The sequence below is a fragment of the Lithobates pipiens genome, unplaced genomic scaffold (assembly GCF_037356315.1).
Source record: "Lithobates pipiens isolate NorthernLeopardFrog02 unplaced genomic scaffold, aLitPip1_a1.2 Scaffold_22, whole genome shotgun sequence".
Classification (NCBI taxonomy): Eukaryota; Metazoa; Chordata; class Amphibia; order Anura; family Ranidae; genus Lithobates; species Lithobates pipiens.
The window spans coordinates 302690081-302717511 of NW_027507784.1; the positions used below are offsets into that span (position 1 = coordinate 302690081).

General features: G+C 42.5%; 1 protein-coding gene across 3 annotated transcripts in view; it reads left to right on the top strand.

Moving 5' to 3' along the window:
* SLX4 (SLX4 structure-specific endonuclease subunit) overlaps nucleotides 1–27431 on the top strand; it is a 66191-nt gene that overhangs the window by 18460 nt on the left and 20300 nt on the right. For 2 of the 3 annotated variants that reach the window (XM_077449269.1, XM_077449271.1), the window contains exons 6-13: nucleotides 9242–9429; nucleotides 9574–9890; nucleotides 11082–11313; nucleotides 11403–11497; nucleotides 15091–15237; nucleotides 16045–16214; nucleotides 17582–19665; nucleotides 26572–26674. In XM_077449269.1, coding sequence (XP_077305395.1) covers nucleotides 9242–9429; nucleotides 9574–9890; nucleotides 11082–11313; nucleotides 11403–11497; nucleotides 15091–15237; nucleotides 16045–16214; nucleotides 17582–19665; nucleotides 26572–26674 — 3336 coding nt within the window. The remainder of the gene's footprint in view (nucleotides 1–9241; nucleotides 9430–9573; nucleotides 9891–11081; nucleotides 11314–11402; nucleotides 11498–15090; nucleotides 15238–16044; nucleotides 16215–17581; nucleotides 19666–26571; nucleotides 26675–27431) is intronic. The other variant, XM_077449270.1, reaches the window with a different exon arrangement.

Below are 27431 nucleotides of genomic sequence, written 5' to 3' on the forward strand. Positions count from 1 at the left end.
CTTCTACGCCAGATATACTTGGACACACACCTTCCAAAGAGTTCCACTTTTGTCTCATCGGTCCACAGAATGTTGTCCCAAAAGTCTTGGGGATCATCAAGATGTGTTGTGGAGAAATTGAGACGAGCTTTGATGTTCTTTTTGCTCAGAAGTGGTTTTCTCCTTGGAACTCTGCCATGCAGGCCATTTTTGCCCAGTCTTTTCCTGATGGTGGAGGCATGAACGCTGACCTTAACTGAGGCAAGTGAGGCCTGCAGTTCCTTGGACGTTGTTGTGGGGTCTTTTGTGACCTCTTGGATGAGTCGTCGCTGCGCTCTTGGGGTAATTTTGGGTGGCCGGCCACTCCTGGGAAGATTCACCACTGTTCCATGTCTTCGCCATTTGTGGATAATGGCTCTCACTGTGGTTCGCTGGATTCCCAAAGCTTTGGAAATGGCTTTATAACCCTTTCCAGACTGATAGATCTCAATTACTTTCTTTCTCAATTGTTCCTGAATTTCTTTGGGTCTCGGCATGATGTGTAGCTTTTAAGGATCTTCTGGTGGACCTTACTGTGTCAAGCAGCTCCTATTTAAGTGATGCCTTGATTGTGAACAGGTGTGGCAATAATCAGGCCTGGGTGTGGCTAGAGAAATTGAACTCAGGTGTGGACAACCACAGTTACAGTATGTTTTAACAAGGGGGGCAATCACTTTTTCACACAGGGCCATGATGGTTTGGATTTTTTTTCACCTTTTAATAATAAACACCTTCATTTACAAATTGCATTTTGTGTTTACTTGTGTTGTCCTTGACTATTGTTTAAATTGGTTTGATGTTCCGAAACACTTAAGTGTGACAAACATGCAAAGGAACAGGAAATGAGGAAAGGGGCAAACACTTTTTCACACCACTGTATAAATTATGGTAAATATACTGAATTTACACAACTATGATGCTATGCTAGTAAATGTGGTGATCAGCCACTTATAGCAGGACTCTGATAGGATGGTGGGCAATCTGCCACTAACAGACCATCTCAGGGAGGTAAATGAGATGACCAGAAAACCAAGCTCTCTGCTGGGGCAAGGCGATCTTTATAGATTGCTTACAGTGATTAGAGGTACCTACACATTACTGCAGCAGCGTTTATTCATTCAACCTCTGCGGCATTCTAATTGGACAAAGCTCTGACATTTACGTGTCAGAGCTTGCCAGCTTCCTCCTACTCCTCTATGCTTTCCTATTGGCTCATCACTATGATAATGGAACAGAAACAGCTCTCCTCAAGATTTGGGATGACGCCCTCGAAGCAGCAGATGACGGAGAGCCGTGTCTCCTCGTACTGCTAGACCTAAGTGCAGCGTTTGATACAGTAGATCACAATACTCTACTCGTCCGCCTCACAGAAGTAGCCGGAGTCCAAGACATAGATCTCCATTGGTTCGCGTCCTTCCTAGGAAATCGGTCACAGACAGTGAAACTAGGAAAATTCCTCTCCGAAACTCGGGCAGTCACCTGCGGAGTCCCTCAAGGCTCTCCATTGTCACCCGTTCTCTTCAACATTTACATTCGCCCACTCCTTCAAATCATCAGATGCTCAGATCTCTGCTTCCACTCTTACGCTGACGACACACAACTTTATTTCCGGATCAATGGAAAAAAAGATCACCAACAACAACTTGAAAACTGCCTCAAATCAATAGAGGACTGGATGACCACCAACTCCCTCCAGCTGAACCAATCAAAGACAGAGCTTCTTATCTTACACCCAAATCATAAGCCCGCAACCAAAACCTCCTGGTCTCCACCAACCGTCTTTGGGCAGACTATCTCCCCAAAGACCAAAGCGAAGAGTCTCTGGGTCATTTTAGACGCGCAAATGTCAATGGATGCGCAAATAGGATCTGTAGTCAGTCGATCTCACCATCTACTGCGCATGCTTCGCAGACTCATCCCTTTTATCCCAAAGAATGACAAAGCAGTGGTAGTTGGAACAATCATTAATTCAGGACTGGACTACGCAAACTCGCTTTACATAGGATTACCACAATATCAACTTGCGCGATTACAACTGATCCAAAACACGGCGGCAAGGCTGATAACAGGAAAAAAACCCTGGGAATCCATTTCTCCTTCACTGAGGAGCTTACATTGGCTAACCGTAAAAAATCGGATCACGTTCAAGACCCTTTGCCTCACCCACAAATGCGTGCATAGAGAAGCTCCGCAATACCTAATGGAGAAAATAAATCATTACACACCAAACCGCAGTCTTCGATCAGCCAACAAAAACCTCCTCCTCGTGCCCAAAGCCCGGTATAAATCCAAGGGTGATCGGAGATTCGCTGTCCAAGGGCCTCTGCTATGGAATGCTCTACCAATCAACATCCGCCTGGAAGAAAATCACCTGGCTTTTAGGAAAAAACTCAAGACCTTCCTCTTTTAGCAGATGATCAAAGCTCGCCACAGCGCCTAGAGGCGATTCAGTTCGCATTGTGCGCTATATAAGTATTGCATTCATAAGTTGCTTCACTGGCCAATTCAGGAGTTATTGAAGCTTTTCTTAACCACTTGCCGACCGCCTCACGCCGATGTACGTCGGCAGAATGGCACGGGCAGGCATAAGCACGTACATGTACGTGATTTGCCTCCCGCGGGTCGGGGGCCCGATCGGGCCCCCGCCCGGTGCCTGCGGCGGTCGGTTTTCGTTCGGGAGCGATCCCGGACGAGGGGACGGCCATTCATTCATGGCCACCCCCTCGCGATCGCTCCCGACGAATGGAAATCCTCGGTGACATCACTTCCTCTCCTGTAATGTAAACACAGGAGAGGAAGTGATGTATTCTCTCCTCCGTGTCGGTATTTTTCGTTCCGACACGGAGGAGAGCGGATCAGTGAGTTGCACCAACACATCCCACACACAGTAGAACATGCCAGGCACACTCACACCCCCCCTTTACCCCCCGATCACCCCCCCAATTACCCCTGCCCCCCCAGTCACAGTGACACCAATGTCATTTTTTTTTTTTTTTTTTTTTTTTTGCATTGGTGTCATTTGTGACTGTAATAACTGTTAGGGCAGTTAGGGTTAGCCCCCTTTAGTTCTAATGTACCCCCCTAACCCCCCCAATAAAGGTTTAACCCCGTGATCACCCCCCGTCGCCAGTGTCACTAAGGCTGGGTTCACATTGCAGCGGTTTATGAGAACGAATGTGATTCGCACCGCACTGCAGTGCAAATCACATCCGATCTCTGTGCGATTCGAGTTCAGCCATTCGCCGCACCCGCCGCACCCGCCACACCCGCCGCACCCGCCGCAAATTCGCACGGGACCCTTTTTTTGGCCCGCAGCAGAATCGGATCGCATGGGTGTTCACACCATGCGATCCGAGTTTGCAGATCGCACTGCGATATGCGAACTGATCTGGGGGTGTCAGTAACATTTCACTGACACTCCCAGCAGTTCGCATAGGGCAGTGTGAACTGCCGCCTGGAGGCATGCGATGCGGGAACCCGCCGCGGATTCGCGGCGTTCCCGCATCGCTCCAGTGTGAACCCAGCCTAATAAGCGATCATTTTTCTGATCGCCGTATTAGTGTCACAGGTGACGCTAGTTAGGCAGGTAGGTATTTAGGTTCGCCGCAGCTTTTTATAGCGCTAGGGACCCCCATATACTACCGCATAAAGCCCCCTGATTGCCCCCTAGTTAACCCTTTCACCAGTGATCACCATATAACTGTTACAGGTGACGCTGGTTGGTTAGTTATTTTTTTATAGTTTCAGGGCACCCGCCATTTATTACCTAATAAAGGTTTAACCCCCTGATCACCCGGCAGGTGTCATTTGTGACTAATAACTGTTAGGGCAGTTAGGGTTAGCCCCCTTTAGTTCTAAGGTACCCCCCTAACCCCCCCAATAAAGGTTTAACCCCGTGATCACCCCCCGTCGCCAGTGTCACTAAGGCTGGGTTCACATTGCAGCGGTTTATGAGAACGGATGTGATTCGCACCGCACTGCAGTGCAAATCACATCCGATCTCTGTGCGATTCGAGTTCAGCTATACAGATAGTATGGCTGAATTCGTGTCGCACCCGCCGCACCCGCCGCAAACTCGCACGGGACCCTTTTTTTGGTCCGCAGCAGAATCGGATCGCATGGGTGTTCACACCATGCGATCCAAGTTTGCAGATCGCACTGCGATATGCGAACTGATCTGGGGGTGTCATTAACATTTCACTGACACTCCCAGCAGTTCGCATAGGGCAGTGTGAACTGCCGCCGGGAGGCATGCGATGCGGGAACCCGCCGCGCATTCGTGGCGTTCCCGCATCGCTCCAGTGTGAACCCAGCCTAATAAGCGATCGTTTTTCTGATCGCTGTATTAGTGTCACAGGTGACGCTAGTTAGGCAGGTAGGTATTTAGGTTCGCCGCAGCTTTTTATAGCGCCAGGGACCCCCATATACTACCGCATAAAGCCCCCTGATTGCCCCCTAGTTAACCCTTTCACCAGTGATCACCATATAACTGTTACAGGTGACGCTGGTTGGTTAGTTATTTTTTTATAGTTTCAGGGCACCCGCCATTTATTACCTAGTCTCACTAGTGTACCCCTAAATTTAGGGGTGTCTACTTTCTAAAATGGGGTCATTTGGGGGGGGGGGGTTTGTGCCATCTTGGCATTTTATGGCCTTCAAAACTGTAACGCCCTTAGAAAGCCTGAAGGCGGTGCTTGGTTTTTGGGGCCCCGTACGCGGCTAGGCTCCCAAAAAGTCCCACATATGTGGTATCCCCGTACTCAGGAGAAGCAGCAGAATTTATTTTGGGGTGTCATTTCACATATGCCCATGGCATGCGTGAGCAATATATCATTTAGTGACAACTTTGTGAAAAAAAAAAAAAGTTTGTAATTTTCCCGCAACTTGTGGCAAAATATAAAATATTCCATGGACTCAACATGCCTCTCAGCAAATAGCTTGGGGTGTCTACTTTCTAAAATGGGGTCATTTGTGGGGGTTTTGTGCCATCTTGGCATTTTATGGCCTTCAAAACTGTAATAGGTAGTGAGAAGTGAACTCAAAAAATTACGCCCTTAGAAAGCCTGAAGGCGGTGCTTGGTTTTCGGGGCCCCGTACGCGGCTAGGCTCCCAAAAAGTCCCACATATGTGGTATCCCCGTACTCAGGAGAAGCAGCAGAATTTATTTTGGGGTGTCATTTCACATATGCCCATGGCATGCATGAGCAATATATCATTTAGTGACAACTTTGTGAAAAAAAAAAAAAAAAAAAAAAAGTTTGTAATTTTCCCGCAACTTGTGGCAAAATATAAAATATTCCATGGACTCAACATGCCTCTCAGCAAATAGCTTGGGGTGTCTACTTTCTAAAATGGGGTCATTTGTGGGGGTTTTGTGCCATCTTGGCATTTTATGGCCTTCAAAACTGTAATAGGTAGTGAGAAGTGAACTCAAAAAATTACGCCCTTAGAAAGCCTGAAGGCGGTGCTTGGTTTTCGGGGCCCCGTACGCGGCTAGGCTCCCAAAAAGTCCCACATATGTGGTATCCCCGTACTCAGGAGAAGCAGCAGAATTTATTTTGGGGTGTCATTTCACATATGCCCATGGCATGCATGAGCAATATATCATTTAGTGACAACTTTGTGAAAAAAAAAAAAAAAAAAAAAAGTTTGTAATTTTCCCGCAACTTGTGGCAAAATATAAAATATTCCATGGACTCAACATGCCTCTCAGCAAATAGCTTGGGGTGTCTACTTTCTAAAATGGGGTCATTTGTGGGGGTTTTGTGCCATCTTGGCATTTTATGGCCTTCAAAACTGTAATAGGTAGTGAGGCGTGAAATCAAAAATTTACGCCCTTAGAAAGCCTGAAGGCGGTGCTTGGTTTTCGGGGCCCTGTACGCGGCTAGGCTCCCAAAAAGTCCCACATATGTGGTATCCCCGTACTCAGGAGAAGCAGCAGAATTTATTTTGGGGTGTCATTTCACATACGCCCATAGCATGTGTGAGCAATATATCATTTAGTGACAACTTTGTGTAAAAAAAAAAAAAAAATTTTTTTTTTGTCATTATTCAATCGCTTGAGGCAAAAAAATAAAATATTCAATGGGCTCAACATGCCTCTTATCAATTTCCTTAGGGGGTCTACTTTCCAAAATGGGGTCATTTGGGGGGGTTTTGTACTGCCCTGTCATTTTAGCACCTCAAGAAATGAGATAGGCAGTCGTAAACTAAAAGCTGCGTAAATTCCAGAAAACGTACCTTAGTTTGTAGATGTGACAACTTTTGCGCAAACCAATAAATATACAATTATTGACTTTTTTTTTACCAAAGACATGTGGCTGAATACATTTTGGCCTAAATGTATGACTAAAATTGAGTTTATTGGATTTTTCTAATAACAAAAAGTAGAAAATATCATTTTTTTTCAAAATTTGCGGTCTTTTTACGTTTATATCGCAAAAAATAAAAATCGCAGAGGCAATCAAATACCATCAAAAGAAAGCTCTATTTGTGGGAAGAAAAGGACGCAAATTTTGTTTGGGTACAACATTGCATGACCGCGCAATTACCAGTTAAAGCAGCGCAGTGCCAAAGTGTAAAAAGACCTCTGGTCATTTACCAGCAAAATGGTCCGGTCTGAAAGTGGTTAATCTCAGAACACCCCAGCAGGGAATGGGGGCACTGAAAGCCACTGCAGATATGAGTTACTTTAATAAAGCAGAGCGAGTGAAATAGACTTTAAAGTGGTTGTAAACCCTTACAGGCCACTTTTACCTACATATAAGCCTAGATTAAGGCTTACCTGTAGGTGCAAGAAATATCTCCTAAACCTACACGGTTTAGGAGATATTTGCAAAATACAGGCAACGATGACTGTGGTGCATGCGCCGTAGACAACGGTGCCGTTTCTAAGGCAACAGTGCCGTTAGTGGCGGCTCCCATGTGCATGCACGGGAGTGACACCGTTGTGTCTCTGGCCAATCACAGCGCCGGAGCCGCGAAGCCTGGAAGGAAGATGGACGCTTCGTAGAAGAGGGGACATCAGTGACATCGCTGGCTCCTGTGTCAGGTAAGTGACACATAATGGCCTACTATGCAATGCATAGTAGCCCATTATGCTTTACGTTTGCAGAGGAAGTAAACCCTTACATATACCCAGTGAATTGACTGGCCTCAGATGATGCACAGAGATTAAACAAATCCTCCTAAATAAGTTGTACCTGTTTATCTGCTGTCTTCTCTTCTCTACATCCATTAAAAGTCCAGAATTTATAATACTTGTCTGAGAGTTCAGAAAAAAAAGGGGCAGAGAGCTGAAGTTACTCTGTAGAGCTAAGTAAGGAGAGCTCTGAGAGCTTATTGGAGGGAAGAGACACAAACTCATCCCTCTTCACACAGGAACAGAGCTGAGGCTGTCAATCTGCTGGAGGTCCCTCCTGTCACCTTTTTTTCTCTTGGTGCCAGGAAAACTTGTCAGAAGTGATTTATACTGATAGCAGAGAAACGAGGCAGCAGTCAGAAATTACACTTAGCCCTTGTTCACACCAGTGCGACTTGTCATGCGACTTGACAGTTCAAAGTTGCATGACAAGTCGCACCCCATTTGTGGTAATAGAACTATTCAAATTGCTGCGCCTCAAATCGCAGCGACTTTGAAAAAAGTTCTTGCACTATTTCTGTACGATTTCAGTGCGACTTGCATCGACACCTGTTAAATGAATTTGCACAGATATCGGCAAGCTGCACATGAAATGGCACTGCTTTGAAGTCATGCTGAGTAGTTGATGCTGTACTGTTGATTGTCCTCTAATAGGCCTTCTGTAAAATATACAAGATGCTGTGTTTCTTTGCATTCCCTCCCTATTATTTTATATACAGGAGACGTATTTAAATTATCCTGAGTTGCTTTACTGTATATGTGGTGAACTGCAATGTCACAACAAAAAAACAGTTACATCTAGAAAAAAAAGTGATTTAACCTGGATTGTACTGATGATTTCACAGGAGGAAATTTGATTCTCATTACTAATGGGCTTTGGTTTTTCTCTTAGGGCAAATTGTTTCCTAAAGAATAAAATGTAATACATTTGTGCAGCAAATAAATGCATAAATCTGCATACATCTTTCTTTTATGGATAAGGCCCCTTTAGCAACTGAGGATGTTGAATATAGGTGGAGGTTGTTCTGTGACATCAGGATGTTATTGTTTCACTTGCATGAATGTGAGCTCTTCTCCAATGTAAAAGATAGCTCCCGAGAGTGAAGCAGCACCTGGATCTGACTGCTGAATAACAGCCAACATCCTGCAAACCTGACAGGAGCCTGTGTGCAGTACTTACAAACTAAATAAATTATTTTTTCTACATTTTTTTTATTACTAAGGGAAATACTTGATCACTCTGCTGTTCGGCCCATATTACCAATGCTAAGGCATTGACTGTTCTGTCTTTGTGGAGGCAGTGGACCTTTGGGAGAGCAATTCCAGCAATCCAATCCAGCACAGCTGACTTGACACACTTTACCTGAACTTCACTCTCCCAAGATCTCGAGAGATCACAGGAACAATGATTTCTTTTTGGCCAAAGGAATTAAACATTTGTACTTTTAAAGAATAATGTGACATTGTGGGGTTGTTAAAGTTGAAATGTAATCTGCTTATTTTTTGCCTTCCCTGTTTTCTTCTTTCTTCCCACATCAACATGCTTATGAATTAATTTTTTTTTTTAAATAATTTTCCTTACATACATTATTTTTGGTCCTGTGATATCAGCACTAGGTCTCTGTGCTTGTCTATAAAATGACAGTAGATCATGGCTGGTGGGAGAGTCTGTACATTGCTGGCACGGTAGCCAGACCTAGGTAATGCCCAAATGTAACTCCATGGTTAAAATGACTGAAATCGTTTTCTTGTGAGAAAAATAACTGAAATCGAATGAATGAAAGCAGTGGGCTGGGGAGGAAAGCGCTAGATGATGCTGGATGTCCGTTAGCCAGGAAATGAGGCAGTGTCCATCTGACTTGCTTCGGCTTCTAATGAACACTGGGAGACGTTCACAATTTCAGTATAGGAAAAGGAGCCTGTACAACTAAGCAAAACTGAAGGAAAGGCTGGAGTTCAGCTTTGAGTTGTAAAGTCAGATTGGAGAAAGTTCATCATTATTAGTAGTATTCAGGGTCTATTTTAAAATTTTGACTTCATTTAAACAGTCATAAATACCCTGTACATCTCTCACTCCTGCAGGAAAGTCCATGTAAAGCGGAAAGGGGCACCAAAGCAGAAGGAGCCTTCCAAGAGAAGGAAGGTAGCAAATACTGGAGCTGATATGGAAAATTTGATGGTTGCGATGGCGCTGTCACGTTCTCTGCAAGAAGAAAACTTTTCACCAAACCCTGAGTACGCTCAGCCTGCCAGACAGATCGCTCCAATAGGTACGGACACATCACTTTGTTGCTGTTCACAAATTAAACTACTAAGCTGTGCAAGTTATATTAATATGAGCTGTCGTTTTTAGGAGAATTTTGTGAACTAGTATGCTTCCATTTAATTCAAACTGTGAGCTGTCTGTTTTTTAGAAAAGAAAAGTCGCCGGAAAAAGAAGGACAAACCGCCTTCGGTCCTGTTGGTCCAGGCCCCAGAAGAGGCCATGCAGAAGCTTCAGAAGAGGTTTTCTTTGCTGCTGAGTGAGGAACCTGTGGAGAACAACCTCGTTCCACTGCCTGCCAGTCATTTCTGGAACATACAGGAGGAAGACAGAGAAACCTGGAGAATGCATCCTGCAAACAATTGTGTCTTTTGGGATATCAGCAACATGATGGAAAACAGAGATGCAGTCACCTACTATACAGCAGAGCTAAATCCTCCAATAACACCATGGAAGCCTCCCTTGAAGGTAAACCTGGTCTTATTATTTAATGATAAAAATGCTTGGGCAGAACTTCCCAAGTGAAGGTGTGCCCAGATTGCATACTACAGTATTTATCTAGTCTGATGAAGTAGTATAAAACAAGACCCCATTCATCTCTTTAGTTATATGTAGAGAAATTCACCTTCAAAGGTCACAACAGAAGCAATAAAATCCTAGCTTTTTCCCTATTACTTTCAATTGCACCAAATCTGGGCAGGTTACCAACCCTGTAATGTAGCTGTTAGAAACCAATTGAAACCCCACTTTAAATTCTCCATTGTGATTTTTGAGGATCTTTGAAAATTATTTACTTAACCACTTGAGCTCTGGAAGATCCCCCCAAGGCCAGCATGTTTCTGGCTTTTTGGCACTGCGTTACTTTAACTGGTAATTGCGCAGACTTGCAACGCTGACCACAGCTTACTTTTGGTGGCATTTGATCACCACTGTTTTTTTTTTTTTTTGTGATATAAACTAAAAAATATAGAAAATTTGAGGGGAAAAAAAGAATAATTTTTTACTTTCTGCTATAAATCATATCCAACATAAAACTTATAATTTCTTCATAAATTTAGGCCAATAGAGAAAGGCTCTGCACTTGTTACAGAATCGTGGAAATGTCAGATTAAGATCGTGAGGGGGGTTGAATCGAGATCGTGATTTTTTTTAATGATTGGGGAGGGAGGGACCCCCAGACCCATACTTCTCTTTTAAGGGCACCGTGTAAAGGTCAGTAGGATGACAAGAAGTAAACAGAGGTCAGCATCTGAAAAACAACCATTTCCAGTGTGTCCTATTCACACATCAAAATGTATCTCAGTGGATATCAGTGCATTATAAAACATGACTTAAATGCATGGAAAAGTACATGCATTTTCCATACATTTTAGCACAAGTCAGTGTGAATTAGGGTGGTTGCTTTTTACTATCTTAGGACTGTTGGACGTGAATAATCACAACCACATGCTGTTGCATGGATAACACCATAGGGAGCTCATTGTCCTATCAGTTTACAGTTGCTACTCTTCACTAGTTGCAGGAAATTTTTGTAGTATGATTGAGCTACTAAAAATGCCTAAAAAGCTTAAGTTGGGTTAAGAGGGCAAAGTGGGTTTTTAGCTTTGGATGGAGTTGTGCTTCTAGTGAGTAATATAACTGTGCAACTTGTTCCTACAGAAGGCGCTACAGGCGGTTACTCCTATTGCTCCCAACTTACCCACGGGAATGCCAGAAAACAAAACACACCATGACAAAGTTGCTTCTCCTGCCACCCCATTTAAAGATCAGAAGCCGCTATCTGACAGTCAGAAGGATAAACAAGCTTTGCTGGACCTAGCAGAACTAGCAGGAGAAGGCATGACCCTGACTCAGTGGAACTTTATACCCAGCAAAGCCAGCAACCAAACAGGTGATCTGAACATCCAAAAGAAATTCTAAACTGTTTCCTTTGATATTACTTTTTACTGAACACTTACTTAACACAATATTTATCCCCAGGCCGAGAATCACCAGTTAGCATTGCATGTAGTGGATTCATTCCTTCAGAAGAAGAAGTGACCAGAAAAGAGAGCCATATTCTTGATCCTAACAAAGTATGTTGATTTAACTCTTTTATTGCTAGAAGATACAGTGTTGTGGGTCTGTTCACCTCCTATAGAAGCTGTGACAGGTTAAGGAAAACATACAAACCCTGGAAATTTGTGTGTACTAAGATTCACTATTGGATGTGCTTTGAGTAGGCGGATGTGCTAAACGCTTCAACACCATCAGTGCTTCATAAAGTTATAATCTGTCCTTCCCTCTCTTGTGCCTGCCCATCACATTCTGGAGCCAATAGTGAGGCAAGGGAAGGGCAGGGCAGTTCTTGATATGAACACAACTTTAGAAAATATATATTAGTGCTTCTAAAGCCAAAAAGTTTTTTTTTACCTTAAAGCGATACTAAAGTCAATTTTTTTCTTTTTATTTAAAAATATCAAACATGGTAAACTTTAAGCCCAGATCCTTCTCTTCTTGGGTCCCTCTTTGGCACTTTTGGGCCGTCCCTCCTGTTGAGTGCCCCCACAGCAAGCAGCTTGCTATGGGGGGGGGGCACTCCAGCCCAAGCCACAGCTCTCTGTGTTCATTCGGACATGAAGCCATGGCCTGGCCTGCCCCACCCCTTTCTCTCCTCATTGGCTCACTGACTTTGATTGACAGCAGCAGGAGCCAATTTGGCCATGCTGCTGTCTCAGTCAATCAGGAGGGGAGTTCCAGACAGCCGTTGTCTCTCGTGCAACATCACTGAATCTAGATGGGATCTCAGGTAAGTATTAGAGGGGGCTGAGGGGGGCTGCTGCACACAGAAGGTTTTTAATTTAATGCATAGAATGCATTAAAATAAAACAAACCTGCTTTTACAATAACTTTAATGCATTCCCTGCATTAAGGTAAAAAAAAAAAAAATCTTTTATTACCTGCTGTGCTCCATCCCCCAAAAAACACTTCTCTGTATCGATCCACCAATGTGCCCATCTGCATGTCTTCTCCCTTGTCTTTCTCTCCTCACAAATCCTATTAGCTCAGGAATAAGCCCACCAATCTGCCGCCATAGTAAGTTGCTTGCTATTGGGGCAGATACAGAAGAGGAGGAGCAAAGAGCACTGGCGGGGGACCCCAGAAGAGGGGGCCGTTCTGTACCGCACCATTGCACAGAGTAGGTGAGTATAACATGTTTATTATTTTCATAAAAAAAAAAAAAGAGTCCTGCATTTACAAATGCTTTAATGATGAGAGACAGTTTTCTAACACTTAAATGAAACCTATGATTTCAGCATACAATTTTATTTTATATCATCAGCATTGTCGTAACAATAGTTAGTCCAGTATAAACTTACTTGAAAAATATCCTTTCAAGTTGTGAGGTCAGCCTGTCTGCTGGCCGTCTTTCTACAATTTCCTGGATTCCCTGTATGTTTTGCAGCTTCTCCTCCGCTATTTACTATCAATTCTAAGGACTATATATCCCATGGTACCTTGCTGCTTGCCAGCAGTGTTTCCTGTACTGACTCCACCTCCTGTAACTCCTCCTCTCAGCAGCTCTGTAGATCAGAACACTGGCACTGCGACATGTGTGACACTAAGTAAGGGGAGAAATAATTGAAATAAAATGTAGAAATTAATTTATGATTTTGCATTTTGATCATAGATAAGATTTTAAATGATTGTTTTTATATAGTATCAATGCCTTGTTAAAGAGGATTTCCTGTCGTTTTTTAAGTTTATTAAAAGTCAGCAGCTACCCCTATATTCAGTGTTGGGACCCTTTTTAATATCTTTATAAATTATATAGGGTCTGGGATTAAAATGACAATTTCTGTCTCTGCAGATGACCCCAAGCTATGCAGGGAAATAACGTCCTTTCAGGATGTCGCCAATTTACAAGCTGACCTCAATACACTGTTTAATTGGGCAACTAAGTGGCAAATGAGGTTTAATGTTGATAAATTTAAAGTTATGCACTTGGGGGCTAAGAATATGCATTCCTCATACATACTAGGGGGAGTACAACTGGGGGAATCCATAGTGGAGAAGGATCTGGGGGTTTTGGTAGATCATAAGCTGAATAATAGCATGCAATACCAAGCTGCAGTTTCCAATGCAAGCAAAGTCCTTTTTGTAATAAGAGAGATATGGACTCCAGAGAGAGCGATATCATTTTGCCCCGCTCAAATTATTAGTAAGACCTCATCTGGAATATGCAGTTCAGTTTTGGGCACCAGTTCTCAAAGGATAATCGGGGGAACTGGGGAAAGTGCAGAGAAGGGCAACCAAACTGATAAGAGGCATGGAGGAGCTCAGCTATGAGGAAAGATTAGAGGAACTGAATTTATTCTCTCTTGAGAAGAGGAGAATAAGGGGGGGGGGGGGGGGTGTATGATCAACATGTACACATATATAAATGGTCCATATAGTGAACTTGGTGTTGAGTTATTCACTTAAAGGTCATCACACAGAGGCAAGGGGGCACTCTACATCTAGAGGAAAAAAGATTTCATCTCCAAATACTTTTATAGAAAATAGGTTTCTTCACAGTAAGAGCTGTGAAAATGTGGCATAGACTCCCTCCAGAGGTGGTTCTGGCCAGCTCAATAGATTGCTTTAAAAAAGGCATGAATTCTTTCCCGAATCTATATAACTGCGTACTGACATTTATAGGTAAAGTTGATCCAGGGAAAATCCAATTGCCTCTGGGGGGGATCAGGATGGAATGTTTTCCCCTCCTGTAATAAATTGGGGCATTCTTTGCTGGGTTTTTTTTTCGCCTTCCTCTGGATCAACTATTGGTGAAGGATTGTGTATTTATGGGATTGTATTTATTTATTTTTTTGGTTGAACTAGAGGTTGTGTCTTTTCTCAACCTGATTAACAATGTAACTATGTACAAAAAGTGTAGCTCCTGACTTTTAATAAACACACTCACCTGTCCCACGGTCCAGCAATGCGGCCCCTCGAAGCCTCGCTGCTCTCCCTCTCCCTCTCCATGGCACCGGTATTGCGACTGTGGGCACCTGGCTGTGACAGCATGTGTGAGTCACGCTAATTCGCGCTGAGCCTTCTCATAGCCGGGCAATCTTCTGGGACCTGTGACGTGTCCCAGAAGATTGCATGAAGGGAGGGGGAGAGGAGGAGTCACATAGGTGGCAAGAGAGGAAGTGGGAGCTGGGTACCTGTCAAAACTAGGTACCCGCTCCCCCCACCCTCCCAAAAAAATTACATGCTAAATGTGGTATGTAAGGGGGCGAGGAGTGCTTAAGACGGAAGTTCCACTTTTTTTTTTTTATGTAAATGCACCATAGCTGATGTGTAGTTTATTGATCTTGCTTAAAATTATGTTTGACAGGCTTCACAGTGATGGTGATATTGGTAGGCAGAATGTCCCATTTTTACACTGTTACTTATGAAAGTTGGTATTTGCATGGCCTAAAAGGCAAGAATCCAGAAGATCCCTCAAAACATAAAGAAAAGGTTATTTAAAAAAAAAAAAATGATCTTGGTAAAACTAGTATTTTATTGTACCATCACTTAAATTTGCTCAAGAATAAAATTTAAAACTGTTTATCTAAAGAATCGTTTTACAAAATGTATACATCTGATTTTTTTCATTTGTTTCTTTTCCATCTTTTATTGTTCTTGGTATTGTCAGAATGCAGTCATTACTCTGATGGCAGATTTCATGGAGATGGTGAATAATCCTCATCTGAGTGATGCTCAGCTGCAAACGGACTGTGGGGAGGTGCTAAGTGTGCACATGTTTGTGTTGTATGCCCGCTGCCCTCTGCTTGTTGAAGCGGTAGGTGAAATTTTTTCATTACCAGGCATTTTAACAATAAAAAAGAGTGTACAGATTTTCTGCACATAATTTGTATCCTTTTTATAGCAAAGACAAAAACTATATCATTTACATTTTATTCTTTTGTAAATATGAAATATTGCATAATAATAGTTTGGATTCTTCTTTGGAGTCAGCAGATGGAGATTAAGCCTCTGTAAGGCTCTTAAAAATTGCTGCTTGCTTGCCCAGTGTGCATGGAGCTTTAGACTCCTTTTCCATTGATTTTAGGCTCTTCCTTTGCTCTTTTGATAGAAAGCATATTGTTTACAGAACTCGATAGCTTAAGCTAAAATTAACTTACCCACATGAATTGGTCAGAACAGTAACTCATCCCTTTTGCTGATTGGTTATTTAGAAGTTTTAGTAAGACAAATGGAGTCTTACTAAAGCGTCTGTTGTGCTTTATATGCAAATACGATAAACACTGGGAGGTGGTACTAAAGGCAAATACACTGTGCACTTCAAGTGCATTTGCTCCAGATCTGAGGGAAGCTCTGCTGATTTTTGTCATTCAGTTATGTACAAGCAAGAATGCTGTTTTTTTTTTTTTTTTTTTTTTTTTTCCTTGCATGTCATTGTGTATTGTTTGCAAAGTGAAGTTTTACCAAAGCTCTGGAGCAAGTGCACAGTATATTTTCCTTTAGTAAATCAACCCCCATGGCTCTTTCAACGAAGTCTGATAAGTTGCATTATACTTAAAAATATATATTCATTCCATCATGGAGGTGTTTTGTATCTTTTAATGTTTTCTTCTATGCTGTCTAGGTACACTCTGAAGGATTCTATGTAGATGAAGCTAGCACGGGTCGTGTGAGACGTTTACTTCTCAATGACGTGTCTGCTGAAGCGGCTCTCGTTTTTCTGCGATTTCTGTACTCTGCCAAGACAGACATCCCTAGTCACTGCCTACCGCATGTTTGCGAATTGGCTCGAAGGTAAGTTACACATGTGCATTTGAATCCGTTCCTTTCACAAAGGAAGATTATGTGGATGGTGAGCTAGTCTTTGTGTAAAATGATCTACTGTATAGAAAAATACATCTTGTAGGTATAGTTCTAAAGCCAGTGGGTATGCCAGCCCACTATATCTAACTAATGGATATATAATATAGATCTTGTATGACCTACTCATTATAGTAAAATATTATTGAGCAACCAAACTGATAAGAGGCATGGAGGAGCTCCGCTATGAGGAAACATTAGAGAAACTGAATTTATTCTCTCGAGAAAAGGAGATTAAGGGGGGATATGATCAACATGTACAAATATATAAGGGGTCCAAATAGTGAACTTGGTGTTGAGTTATTCACCTTAAGGTAATCACAGAGGACAAGGGGGCACTATTTACATCTGGAGGAAAAGAGATTTATTCTCTAAATACGGAAAGGCTTTTTCAGGGTAAGAGTTTTGAAAATGTGGAATAGACTCCCTCGGGAGCTAGTTCTGGCCAGCTTCGTATAGCGCTAGTTCTGGCCAGCCTTCCATAGTGCATATAGTATAACTGGATACTAATATTAAAGCTAAAGTTGATCCAGGGAATATCTGATTGCTTGTTGGGGGATCAGGATTGAATTCTTTTTCCCCCATTGGAGCAAATTAGATTATGCTTCTTTTTTTTTTCCCCTTTGCCTTCCCCTGGATCAACTGTGGATATAGGATTGTATATATAGAGGTTTTGGGGGGGTGTGTGTTTTTTTTGTTTTTTTTAAACTGGATGGACTTGTCTCTTAGAATATGCCATGTGCTTGTAGGTGTGGGGCAGCATGTGGCCGCCTCCCATCATTCTCAGCTCAACCCCCCCATAAACCCAATGTTCAAGCTAAGAGGGAATAGTAACACAACCCCTTCCATGATGTGATATTGCTTAGGCATAGTGACTGGCTGCTAGGCTTAAACACTGTCACCTGATGGAGGAGATTATGTCACTCCCTCTTAGTCCCAATAGTGGGTTTATTAGTATTGGCTGCATGAGGGAGCAACAGGAGTGCACTGGAGAGGTGAGAAGTACGTTGTGTGGGGTTGGCACGACCATAGGGTCTCTAGAAAGTCAATTGCACTGAAATACAGTCTTAGCCATGAGGAATTCATGCCCTTTCCCAGTATTTCCTGTACTAAAAATGAGGAATGTGGAAAGCTCTGTTTAAGCCACAGATTATTTGCTTCCTTAGAAGTCAAACTGTACTTGTTCTGTTGGACGATTATGTTTTCTAAAATTCTGATAACGAAAGCCACCTTTAGAAATGGTTGTGTTTGTCTTCTCCTTTTAATATGTGATTTTCTTCTTTTTGTCACATGTCTTATAGATTTGGAGTAAAAAGTCTCATAGACACCTGTGAGCTTTTAGTGGGCATGCCCCATGGGTCAGATGATGTGGCACTTGCGGAAGAAGTAGAGGAGGGTGATGATGGAGAAGAGAGAGAAGAAAATTTCCAAGAGTTATTGAAGTCCATGTGGGTGGATGAGGGCGAAGATCTCTTTTCAGACCAGGAGGCGGTGGAAGCACTTGAGGAAAAAGTTAATGATGGACAGGTTGAGGAGGTGGATTTGGAGGAAATCTATGAATTTGCAGCCACTCAACGCAAAAAGCCAGAGGAACAGCCCACAGAAGCTGAAAGTAGTAGTGAACTTGAAGCTGGATATCAAGACAAGGAGTCTGAAGACCAGTCTCCTTCAGCCAGAAGCCAGGTGGCTAGAGAAGAACAGCCTATGGATATAGTAAATCAACAGTCTGTGGATTGTCACTCAAAAAGCACTATAAAAAATAGTTCTTTAACATTGTCCCCTGTCCAAAAGGATGTGTCAGGGTCTCTTCAGAATTCACCTGCCTGTTTTAACTCCAACAGCCTAGAGTCTTCTCCTGCAATACCTCCATTAGCTTCACCTTCTTGGACCAAAACGCAGCCACCTCCAGTTCACTCTGTTCCCCCTGTTCAATCTCCCTTCAAAAGGCACAGTTCCACATCTAATTCTCCAGCACGTCAATGTTTTATCACACACTCAGAACCATTGATACATCCCTCAGCTGATACCTCTGCTGCAGTTGTACACACTATTTCACTCATATCCCCAGAAAGAGAGGAAGATCCTGAAGCAGACATGTTTACCCAGCACAGCCGCACACCTCTCGATGATAGCTTTGACCGTTTATTTTCAGAGACATGTGGCGAGTATGTAGAACCTTCAGGAATTTTCGGATCAAGCTCCCGCGTGCGTGTTGATACTCCTTGTCACGGACCACCTGTACTTACAAGCTCACCTTCTGTCATTCAACGTCCTTTTCTTCCAGAACTTGGATCTTCGCCTAACATCCAGCAGAAAACACGGTCCTTTTTAGGACAGTCCTCTTTGTCAGCTCCTGAGAATGGAAATTCCCCAGCCTCTATTTGTAAAGATTCTAAACATAGTGAACCTACCCAGAATTCTAGCAAGGTTTCCTCTACAGCTGTGTCCCAGGAACAAGACATTATCTTGATCCTGTCATCTGATGAAGAGACAGAGGACAGTGCTCAAACTGCTGAAGTTAAAGCACATAGCAGTAAGTCTGGTATAATCACGAACATTAAAGACTCCCCTGCTAGCTTCAGTATTAGAAAAAGCAGTGAAGAACATTCACGCCTGGATAAAAGCAGCAGTTCAGAGATGTCTTGGTTGATACCTGCTACGCCAATGTCACATTTAGTAGGGACAGGAGTTTCCCTGCTCCAAGCATCACATATAATACAGTCAGCCAAAACATCCAAAGCAGGCAACCATGATGATTCTCATCATGACTTGGTGTCACCAACTCAGAGAAGCACCTCTTTCGCTACGACTTTGAACACAACCCAGACATCTTCATTTGCTAATCGACCCCCATACCCAAGCACCCCTGAAAAGATTGTAGGGTCCTGCACTAGCACAGGTAGCAAGATTTCCTGTGTCCGCTCATCACCATTGTCGTCCATTGCTAGCAGTACTGTGTTTGAAGTTGTGGACAGTGAAGAGGAGGGACCTGTGGCTGAGCCCCAGGCTGACACCAGTGCTTGCAGCTTTCAGATGGATTACGATGAGCCACCTATGCCCATTGAAGATGATTTGTGGTTAAACGCACAGGAGAGTCCAGCAAGGCCTTACTCTTCACCAGACAAGGCCCCTTCTTTGCACGTAACACCAGCCAAGACCCCAGGACCCTCCTGCAGAACGCCTGCACTACAGGAAAGAGACAGTGAGCCTGATAAAAGCGAGGACTCTCCTCATACTACAGCTTCACAGAGCAAGCAATCAAGCTACCTCAACTCCAAGCTGTGGGATGAGTGGGAGGATGAAGAACCTGAGTTGCCTGCTTTTCTGCCATTGTCTCAGCGAATAAACAAAATCCCGGATGTGCATAAGTTGCTGAGGACTCCAGGTAGGTTTGTCTGCCATGATGTAACAACACTTTAGAACCAATACTAAAACCAGGCTATCTAAAAATGTATGTAACAAAACCTTTATAAATAAAATTACGGTGCAAAACTTAATGAGCAAATCAACAGTAAATATCTTTAAGGATAAGTTCACCTTTTGGCAATATGTTACGTGTTACAGCAGTATTTAGGGTGTACCATGTTACTAAAGAGCACCTCTCAGAAGCCCCCCTCCCCCAAACCATCATTGTGACAGCAGGTGGGGGATCCTCTCCTGCACCCACTGTCGAAATTAAAAAAACATTCTCAGCCCATGCACCGGCATAATTTATTCAGCCTGTTAATAAAAGCACTACAAGTACCATCTTCCACTGCGACAGACGGCCTGTAGTTCTTGATGAACTGCAAGGTTGCCGATGAGTGCTCTTGTAGTTCAATGATCTTTTGGCAAGTCAGTAACTGTCTGCTCCTACAGAGGATATAAAAAGTTTACACACCCCTGTTAAAATGTCAGGTTTCTGTGATGTAAAAAAATAAGACAAAGATAAATAATTTCAGAACTTTTTTCATGTGAACTATACAACTCAGTTAAACAACAAACTAAAATCTTTTAACTGGAGGGAAGTAAAACTAAAAAACTAAAATAATATGGTTGCATAAGTGTGCACACCTTTAACTGCTTCACTCCCGGAAGATTTTACCCCATTCCTGACCATGGGCAGTCGTACGACATTGCACCCAAACAGAATTGACGTCCTTTTTTTTTCCCCACAAATAGAGCTTTTGGTGGTATTTGATCACCTCTGCATTTTTTGTTTTTTTTGCGCTATTAACAAAAAAAGAACGACAATTTTGAAGAAAACACATTATTTTTTACTTTTTGCTATAATAAATATCCCCCAAAAATATATAAAAAAATATATTTTCCTCAGTTTAGGCCAATATGTATTCTTCTACATAGTTTTGGTAAAAAAATTGCACTAGGCAAATATTGATTGGTTTGCGCAAATGTTATTGCGTCTACATAATAGGAGACAGTTCTATGGCATTTTTATTATTGTTTTTTTTTATTAGTAATGGCGACGATCTGCGATTTTTATCGGGACTGCGGCATTATGGCGGGCACATTGGACATTTTTGACACTATTTTTGGACCATTGTCATTTATACAACGATCAGGGCTATAAAAATGCATTGATTACTGTGTAAATGGCAGTGAAAGGGTTAACCACTAGGGGTGATGACGGGGTTAAGTATGTCCTAGGGAGTGATTCTAACTGTGGGGGGGGGGGGTGGGCTACTAGTCACATGACAGTGATTACTGCTCTCGATGACAGCAGTGATCTCTGACATGACACAAGCCAGAACAGGGACACGATCGCCGGGAGACCGGTGGACATCGAGTCCGCCAGTCACGCTGCACGCAGCAGCGCCTGCTGTCCCCGGCTCTTAAAGGGGATGTATAGGTACGCCCATTTGCCTACTGCTGCCATTGTGTTGACATATATAGGAGAAAACAAATAGTGTAGCGCTTGCGAAAGACGTGACTTAACACGTGTAACTAACAGAAGGTACTAAACCCAAATAAACACCACTGAAGGTTAAAAAAAACATGTACAAAAGTATTGAACACTATGATTAGTGATGAATATCAAAGAAAAATTTTCAAAATGTGATTCAAAGTTCCATGTGGAATGAAAATATATTCATAACTTTGTGTGAATATCCCAACCATGAACAGGATATGTAACTGAACTGAGAAGTACCACCACCAAAAACTCAGAGGCTTACCGGAACATTTGAACCCTCAAGTGCATATGTTCTGTGAGTCAAACAAGCTTGTGTTATGTGGGAATGGACATTGGAATCCTCAGGTGGCTGGAACAGGAACACCCGGCTATCCTCGAGGTGGTAGATAACTATGTAGGTGTATCTCCTCTGCTGTCACTTCCAGCAATGTCTCCTCTCTACTTCCTCCAGCCTGATCCCTCACCTGGAACTTCCTATCTGTACCTGACAATGACGTATATTGGCGGTCGGCAACTGGTTAAACTAATACTTTGTTGAAGCACCTTTTGATTTTATTACAGCACTCAGTCTTTTTGGGTATGACTCTATCAGCATGACACATCTTGACTTGGCAATATTTTCCTACTCTTCTTTGCTAAAACACTCCAAATCTGTCAGATTGTGGGGGCAACTCCTGTGCACAGCCCTCTTCAAATCACCTAACAGATTTTGAATTGGATTCAGGTCTGGGCTCTGGCTGGGCCATTCCAAAGCTTTAATCTTTTTCTGGTGAAGCCATTCCGTTGTTGCTTTGGATGTATGCTTCGGGTCGTTGTCATGCTAAAAGATGAAGTTTCTCTTCATGTTCATTTTTCTAGCAGAAGCCTTATGACTGGTATTGACTGGTGTTTGGAACTGTTCAGAATTCCCTCTACTTTGACTAAAGCCCCTGTTCAGCTGAAGAAAAACAGCCCCAAAGCATGATGCTGCCACCACCATGCTTCATGGTGGGTTTGGTGTTCTTTTGGTTATGTGCAGTGTTGTTTTTGTGCCAAACATATCTTTTGGATCTATGGCCAAAAAGTTTAACCTTGGTTTCATCAGACTATAACACATTTTCCCACATGCTTTTGAGAGACTTCAGATGTGTTTTTGCAAAATTTAGCCGGGCTTTAATCTTTTTCTTCATAAGAGAAGGCTTCCGTCTTGCCCTCTACCCCATAGCCCAGACATATGAAGAATACAGGAGATTGTTGTCACATGTACCACACAGCCAGCACTTGTCAGATATTCTTGCAGCTCCTTCAAAGTTGCTGTAGGCCCCTTGGCAGTCTCCCTGACCAGTTTTCTTCTTGTCTTTTCATCAATTTTGAAGGGATGTCCAGTTCTTGGTAATGTCACTGCTGTGCCATATTTTCTCCACTATCTTCACTGTGGTCCATGGTATATCTAATGCCTTGGAAATTCTTTCGTACCCCTTTTCTTGCTGATACCTTTTAACAATGAAATCCCTCTGATGCTTTGGAAGCTCTCTGGGGACTGTAGCTTTTGCTGTCGGATGCGACTAAGAAAATGTCAGGAAAGACCTACCAGAATAGCTGAACTTTTTTATTTGGGGTTAATCAGAGGCATTTTAAATGATGGCAGGTGTGTAGTGACTCCTATTTAACATGAGTTTATATTTGATGCTTAATTCTGAACACAGCTACATCCCCAGCTATAACTGCATTATTTTATTTTTTTATTTTATCCCCTCCACCCCCCCCCCCCCCCCAAAAAAAAGGATTTCAGTTTGTTTTTCAATTGAGTTGTACCGTTTATAGGAGACATTAAAGGTGGAAAAAGTTCTTAAATTATTTATCTTTTGTCTCATTTTTTTACATCACAGAAACCTGACATTTCAACATGGGTGTATAGACTTTTTATATTCACTGTATGTGAGCTACGAGTAGACGGCTAAATTGAGAGTCTGCAGGAGTCTAACATTGCACCTGCAATCTGCTGATCACGGCAGCAATGCAGGCTTCTGAAAAAAAAAAATGCACATTTTTTCACCTGCAAGAATATGTACATTTTATTTTTTTTAAAGGTGAGCTTCATCTTTAAAGTCTGTAAAATAAACATATTCAGTACTTTTTTGCAACCCTCTAACATTCCCCATATTTTTTCTTTTTAAAACGCTACAAGTATAGAAAGATACCTGCTTATTTTTCAGAAATCCTGTAAGCCCCTAACTACCTGTAGCGAGCTGAAATACTGCCTCTTCTGCTCTAAAATTTCAATCATTGGGATTCCCCTGCTTGAATTATCCTTTGTTTGACTACAGAATTCCTTTATGGAAATAAGGAGGTGGGTGTTCCTGCATAAGAACTCTGGCAGGGAACTTAAAGTGGTTCTAAATGCTGAAGGTTTTTTATCTTCATGTATTCTATGCATGTAGGTAAATAACCTTCTGTGTGCAGTGCCCCCCCCAATACTTACCTGAGCACTCTCTGATCCAGCGATGGTCATGATAGCCTCATTGTATGTTAATCACAGCCAGTGTGCCAAAGAGGATAGAGGGGAGCTGCGGCTCTGTGTCTTGGCGAGACGTGGGAGTGAGCATGCAGCGATGCCCCCAGGGCTGGCGGCTTTCTCTGGGGGCACAGCTCAAGGGGGAGGGGTCCCGAGTAGAAGAGGATTGGAGCAAATCCACTGCACAGAGCAGGTAAGTATAACATGTTTGTTATTAAATACAAACAAACAAAGCTTTAATATTAGTTTAACTGCTGGTTCACACTTCTGTAATGTCAAACATTGCATGTGATTCACACTGCACTGCTGTGCAGATCACATGCGATGTTTGTGCGATGCAAATTAAGCCATACAGATTGTATGGCTGTATTCACATTGCATTCAGATCAAAATTGTGCAGGGCCCTTTTTTTTTTTGTCTGCACCAGATTTGGAATCGGTGTTCACACCCATGCGATATGATTCCTGTCCGAATGGACATTTCGCACTGTGATATGCAAACCGATCTGGGGCTGTCATTACCTTTCTATTGACACCCACAGCGGTTCACAAGTTCTATGCGATGCAGGAACCGGCACTAGAATCACGCTGGTTCCAGCATCGAGCTTGTGTGCTGAGTACATTTCTGGCAGATCAACAGGGATTTTTGCTGTTCCTGCAGATAGAGAAATATTCATGTATTGTAGAGATGTACTAGACATTTTGTCTAGACGTGCACTTTGAAACCTAAAAGTGCTCTTGATGATGCCGGTAAAAAAATTGAAGCTTATTGTCTCGTAGAATACTGCCAAAAACAGGTTGAGGTAGTGTAGGCATCTAGCGCAAACAAAACACAGACTACCAAAAAATTGTGACCATTTTGTTTGTCTGGTAATACAGTATACAGATTCTTGTTTACAGGTCCGTAAGAGACTTCTAAGTATTACTTACATGTTTAAATATTAATGGTTAAAAAAATAGAGATGAAAAAAAAATCTGCAGAAAAATGTTCGCTATAGAGAAAAGGAAAAGGAGGAGTTATTTAGGGCTGCTTGGAGTTATGATTTAATAATAATTACACAGCTGGGATTTGGTTTTCTATGGTTTAATAATAAATACAGAGCAAGTTCCAGCTGTTCTAGCAAGAGCTAGGGGGTCAGGCTGTTCTACATACACCATTGATGTTTTTCAGGGCATACGCTGCACACCTGTATTCTGCAAGAGATTAATAACTGTCTTTTAGGCACATATCCTGAGCCCTTTTCTGTGTCACGTGACCCCCCCCCCCCCCCCCCAGTTCACTGTATTTGCACCTTAATATTTTAGGAGTGCAAAGTACTCTTTTATTTAGTATAGCAACAATAACACCTTTTTAAAAAAAAAAAGAAATAGTCTTTGTTGCTAAACACTGAAGAAGATTTATATGCTTGCAGAGTAGAGGAGCTTATCTTTTGTTGGGTAGGTCAGGGGTTGACAAATTTGCTTGGAATCTAGGAGCCAGCTAAAAAAGTTAGGAGCCAGGTCCGTGACGGCGATCTGGACCTGTCCCTGGCCTGACATGGAGACGAGTGAGGGGAAGATAGCCCCCAGCCCCCCACCTGTCTCCAAGTCATTGCCCATAGCTCTTAGAGGGACATTTTATTTTTTTTATTTTTTTCAAATGACAAATTTTTTTTTTTTGCATTTTAGTGTAAATATGAGATGTGAGGTCTCTGACCCCGGATCTCATATACAAGAGGACCTGTCATGCTTTTTTCTATTACAAGGGATTTTTACATTCCTTGTAATAGGAATAAAAGTGACACAATTTTTATTTTTATTTTTTTTAAAGAACAGTGAAAAAAATAAAAATAAAAGTTAAAATAATAAAAAAAAAATATTTTAAACGCGCCCTGTCCCGCCAAGCTTGCGTGCAGAAGCGAACGCATATATGAAAGCGGTGTTCAAACCACACGTGAGGTATCGCTGCGATCGGTAGAGTGAGAGCAATAATTCTAGCCCCAGACCTCCTCTGTAACTTAAAAAGTGCAACCTGTAGAATTTTTTAAACGTCGCCTATGGAGATTTTAAAGGGTAAAAGTTTGTCGCCATTCCATGAGCGGGCGCAATTTTGAAGCATGACATGTTGGGTATCGATTTACTCGACGTAACATTATCTTTCACAATATAAAAAAAAATTGGGCTAACTACTGTTGTCTTATTTTTTTTTTTAATTAAATACATTTTCCCCAAAAAAGTTCGCTTGTAAGTCCGCTGTGCAAATACGGTGTGACAGACAGTATTGCAACGACCACCATTTTATTCTCTAGGGTGTTAGAATAAAATATATATATAATGTTTAGGGGTTCTGAGTAAAGGGAAGCAAGATAGGCTGGCAGGCAGGGGAATTAGCATTGCATCCATTAGCATTTCTGGTTGTAATTCCAACGACCACCACAAGAGGGCGCCAGATTCCAGAAGTAACCATAGGATCGTAGAAGGCCTCAAAGCCGGGGGCTCAATTACCTGCGGCGCGGCCCGACGCGATCGCGCCGGGGGGGTCCGCGGAGACAGCATGCCCCCAGCTGTGCTGCCCCAGGCGCCAGGTCGCTAATTCTAGTCGCAAATGCGACCTGGCGCCCGGGTTTTGTCGAGCCCTGGGGTAGGGTAATAGGGTAATTTGTTGTATCCACAGTGGCATTGTTTACCACTCTACCCACTTCTCTTAAGAAGGTTCATTGTGGCACGGAAATGTGGGATGGTATGCAGATCATCAGTCACAGCACGCTTGAATTTGAAAAAAGTGTTTTGATAATCCTCTGGCGTGAGCAATCTGCTTGTAGTTGGGATGCATTACATAGAAAAGCTTAGGCATTTTGCTGTGGTCCTACGTGGTATTCCTAACAAAACATCTATTTTCGCTTTTAGTTTCTATTGTGCGCAAGAGAGAGCTGCCCCCGAAGGTTGCTATCACTCCACTACCGGATTATTCAGACATGGACACCCCAGTCTTAAAGAAGGAATTAAACAGGTAAATAAACAATACTGTTTGCACCCCACCCTTTCTCTGATATCGTTATTTAAGGAATGTGTAGATTAATGTGTAGCGAGTCCAGGAGCTTGCATCAAAATGGCTAAACTGCTATATTTATTTTATCATTTAATGAGAACACAGCACAATAGTGTGTATGTCCTTCCTTCAGGATCAATCACTGAGATAGGTGACTCCTCATCATCTTCGCCCTGTACAGTTGCTGCCTGATCAGTTTTTATGCAGTGTCTGCAGGATAAAGGTTTTATTTTTATTTTTTACTGTTGATCTTATTGTATTATGCTTCTCTTCCCTTGAAGTGTCACTAAACCCACATCATAAAAACTATCAATAAATGGTGTATTACATGCTTGTTCATTTATATTCACTATGGGATTTGTTTTTTGTATTCTGCAAAAAATCTGGTTAATCCTGTTCATGTCCCCAATTCAGCTATGGATTTTGCAGCTGTGGTGGCAACTCTACACATTCTCAGTTTTCAGTTTCTATGCTAAGCATTTCCTCCCAATGACATCTGAGCAGCCCATCTCACTATAGAGTCACACATGTGGGAGTATACACAGTGGTAAATGACAGCTCACACCCTCCCTGCCCACTAATCAGCTAAACACAATGGGAGAGGGATATTACATGCAGATTAATGGAGGCTTCACCTCCCTCTTATTCTAAGACACAGGCTGGAGGGATGTGACACAGCCTGTGATTGGCAGAAATCTGCCCACATCATGTTATTTCC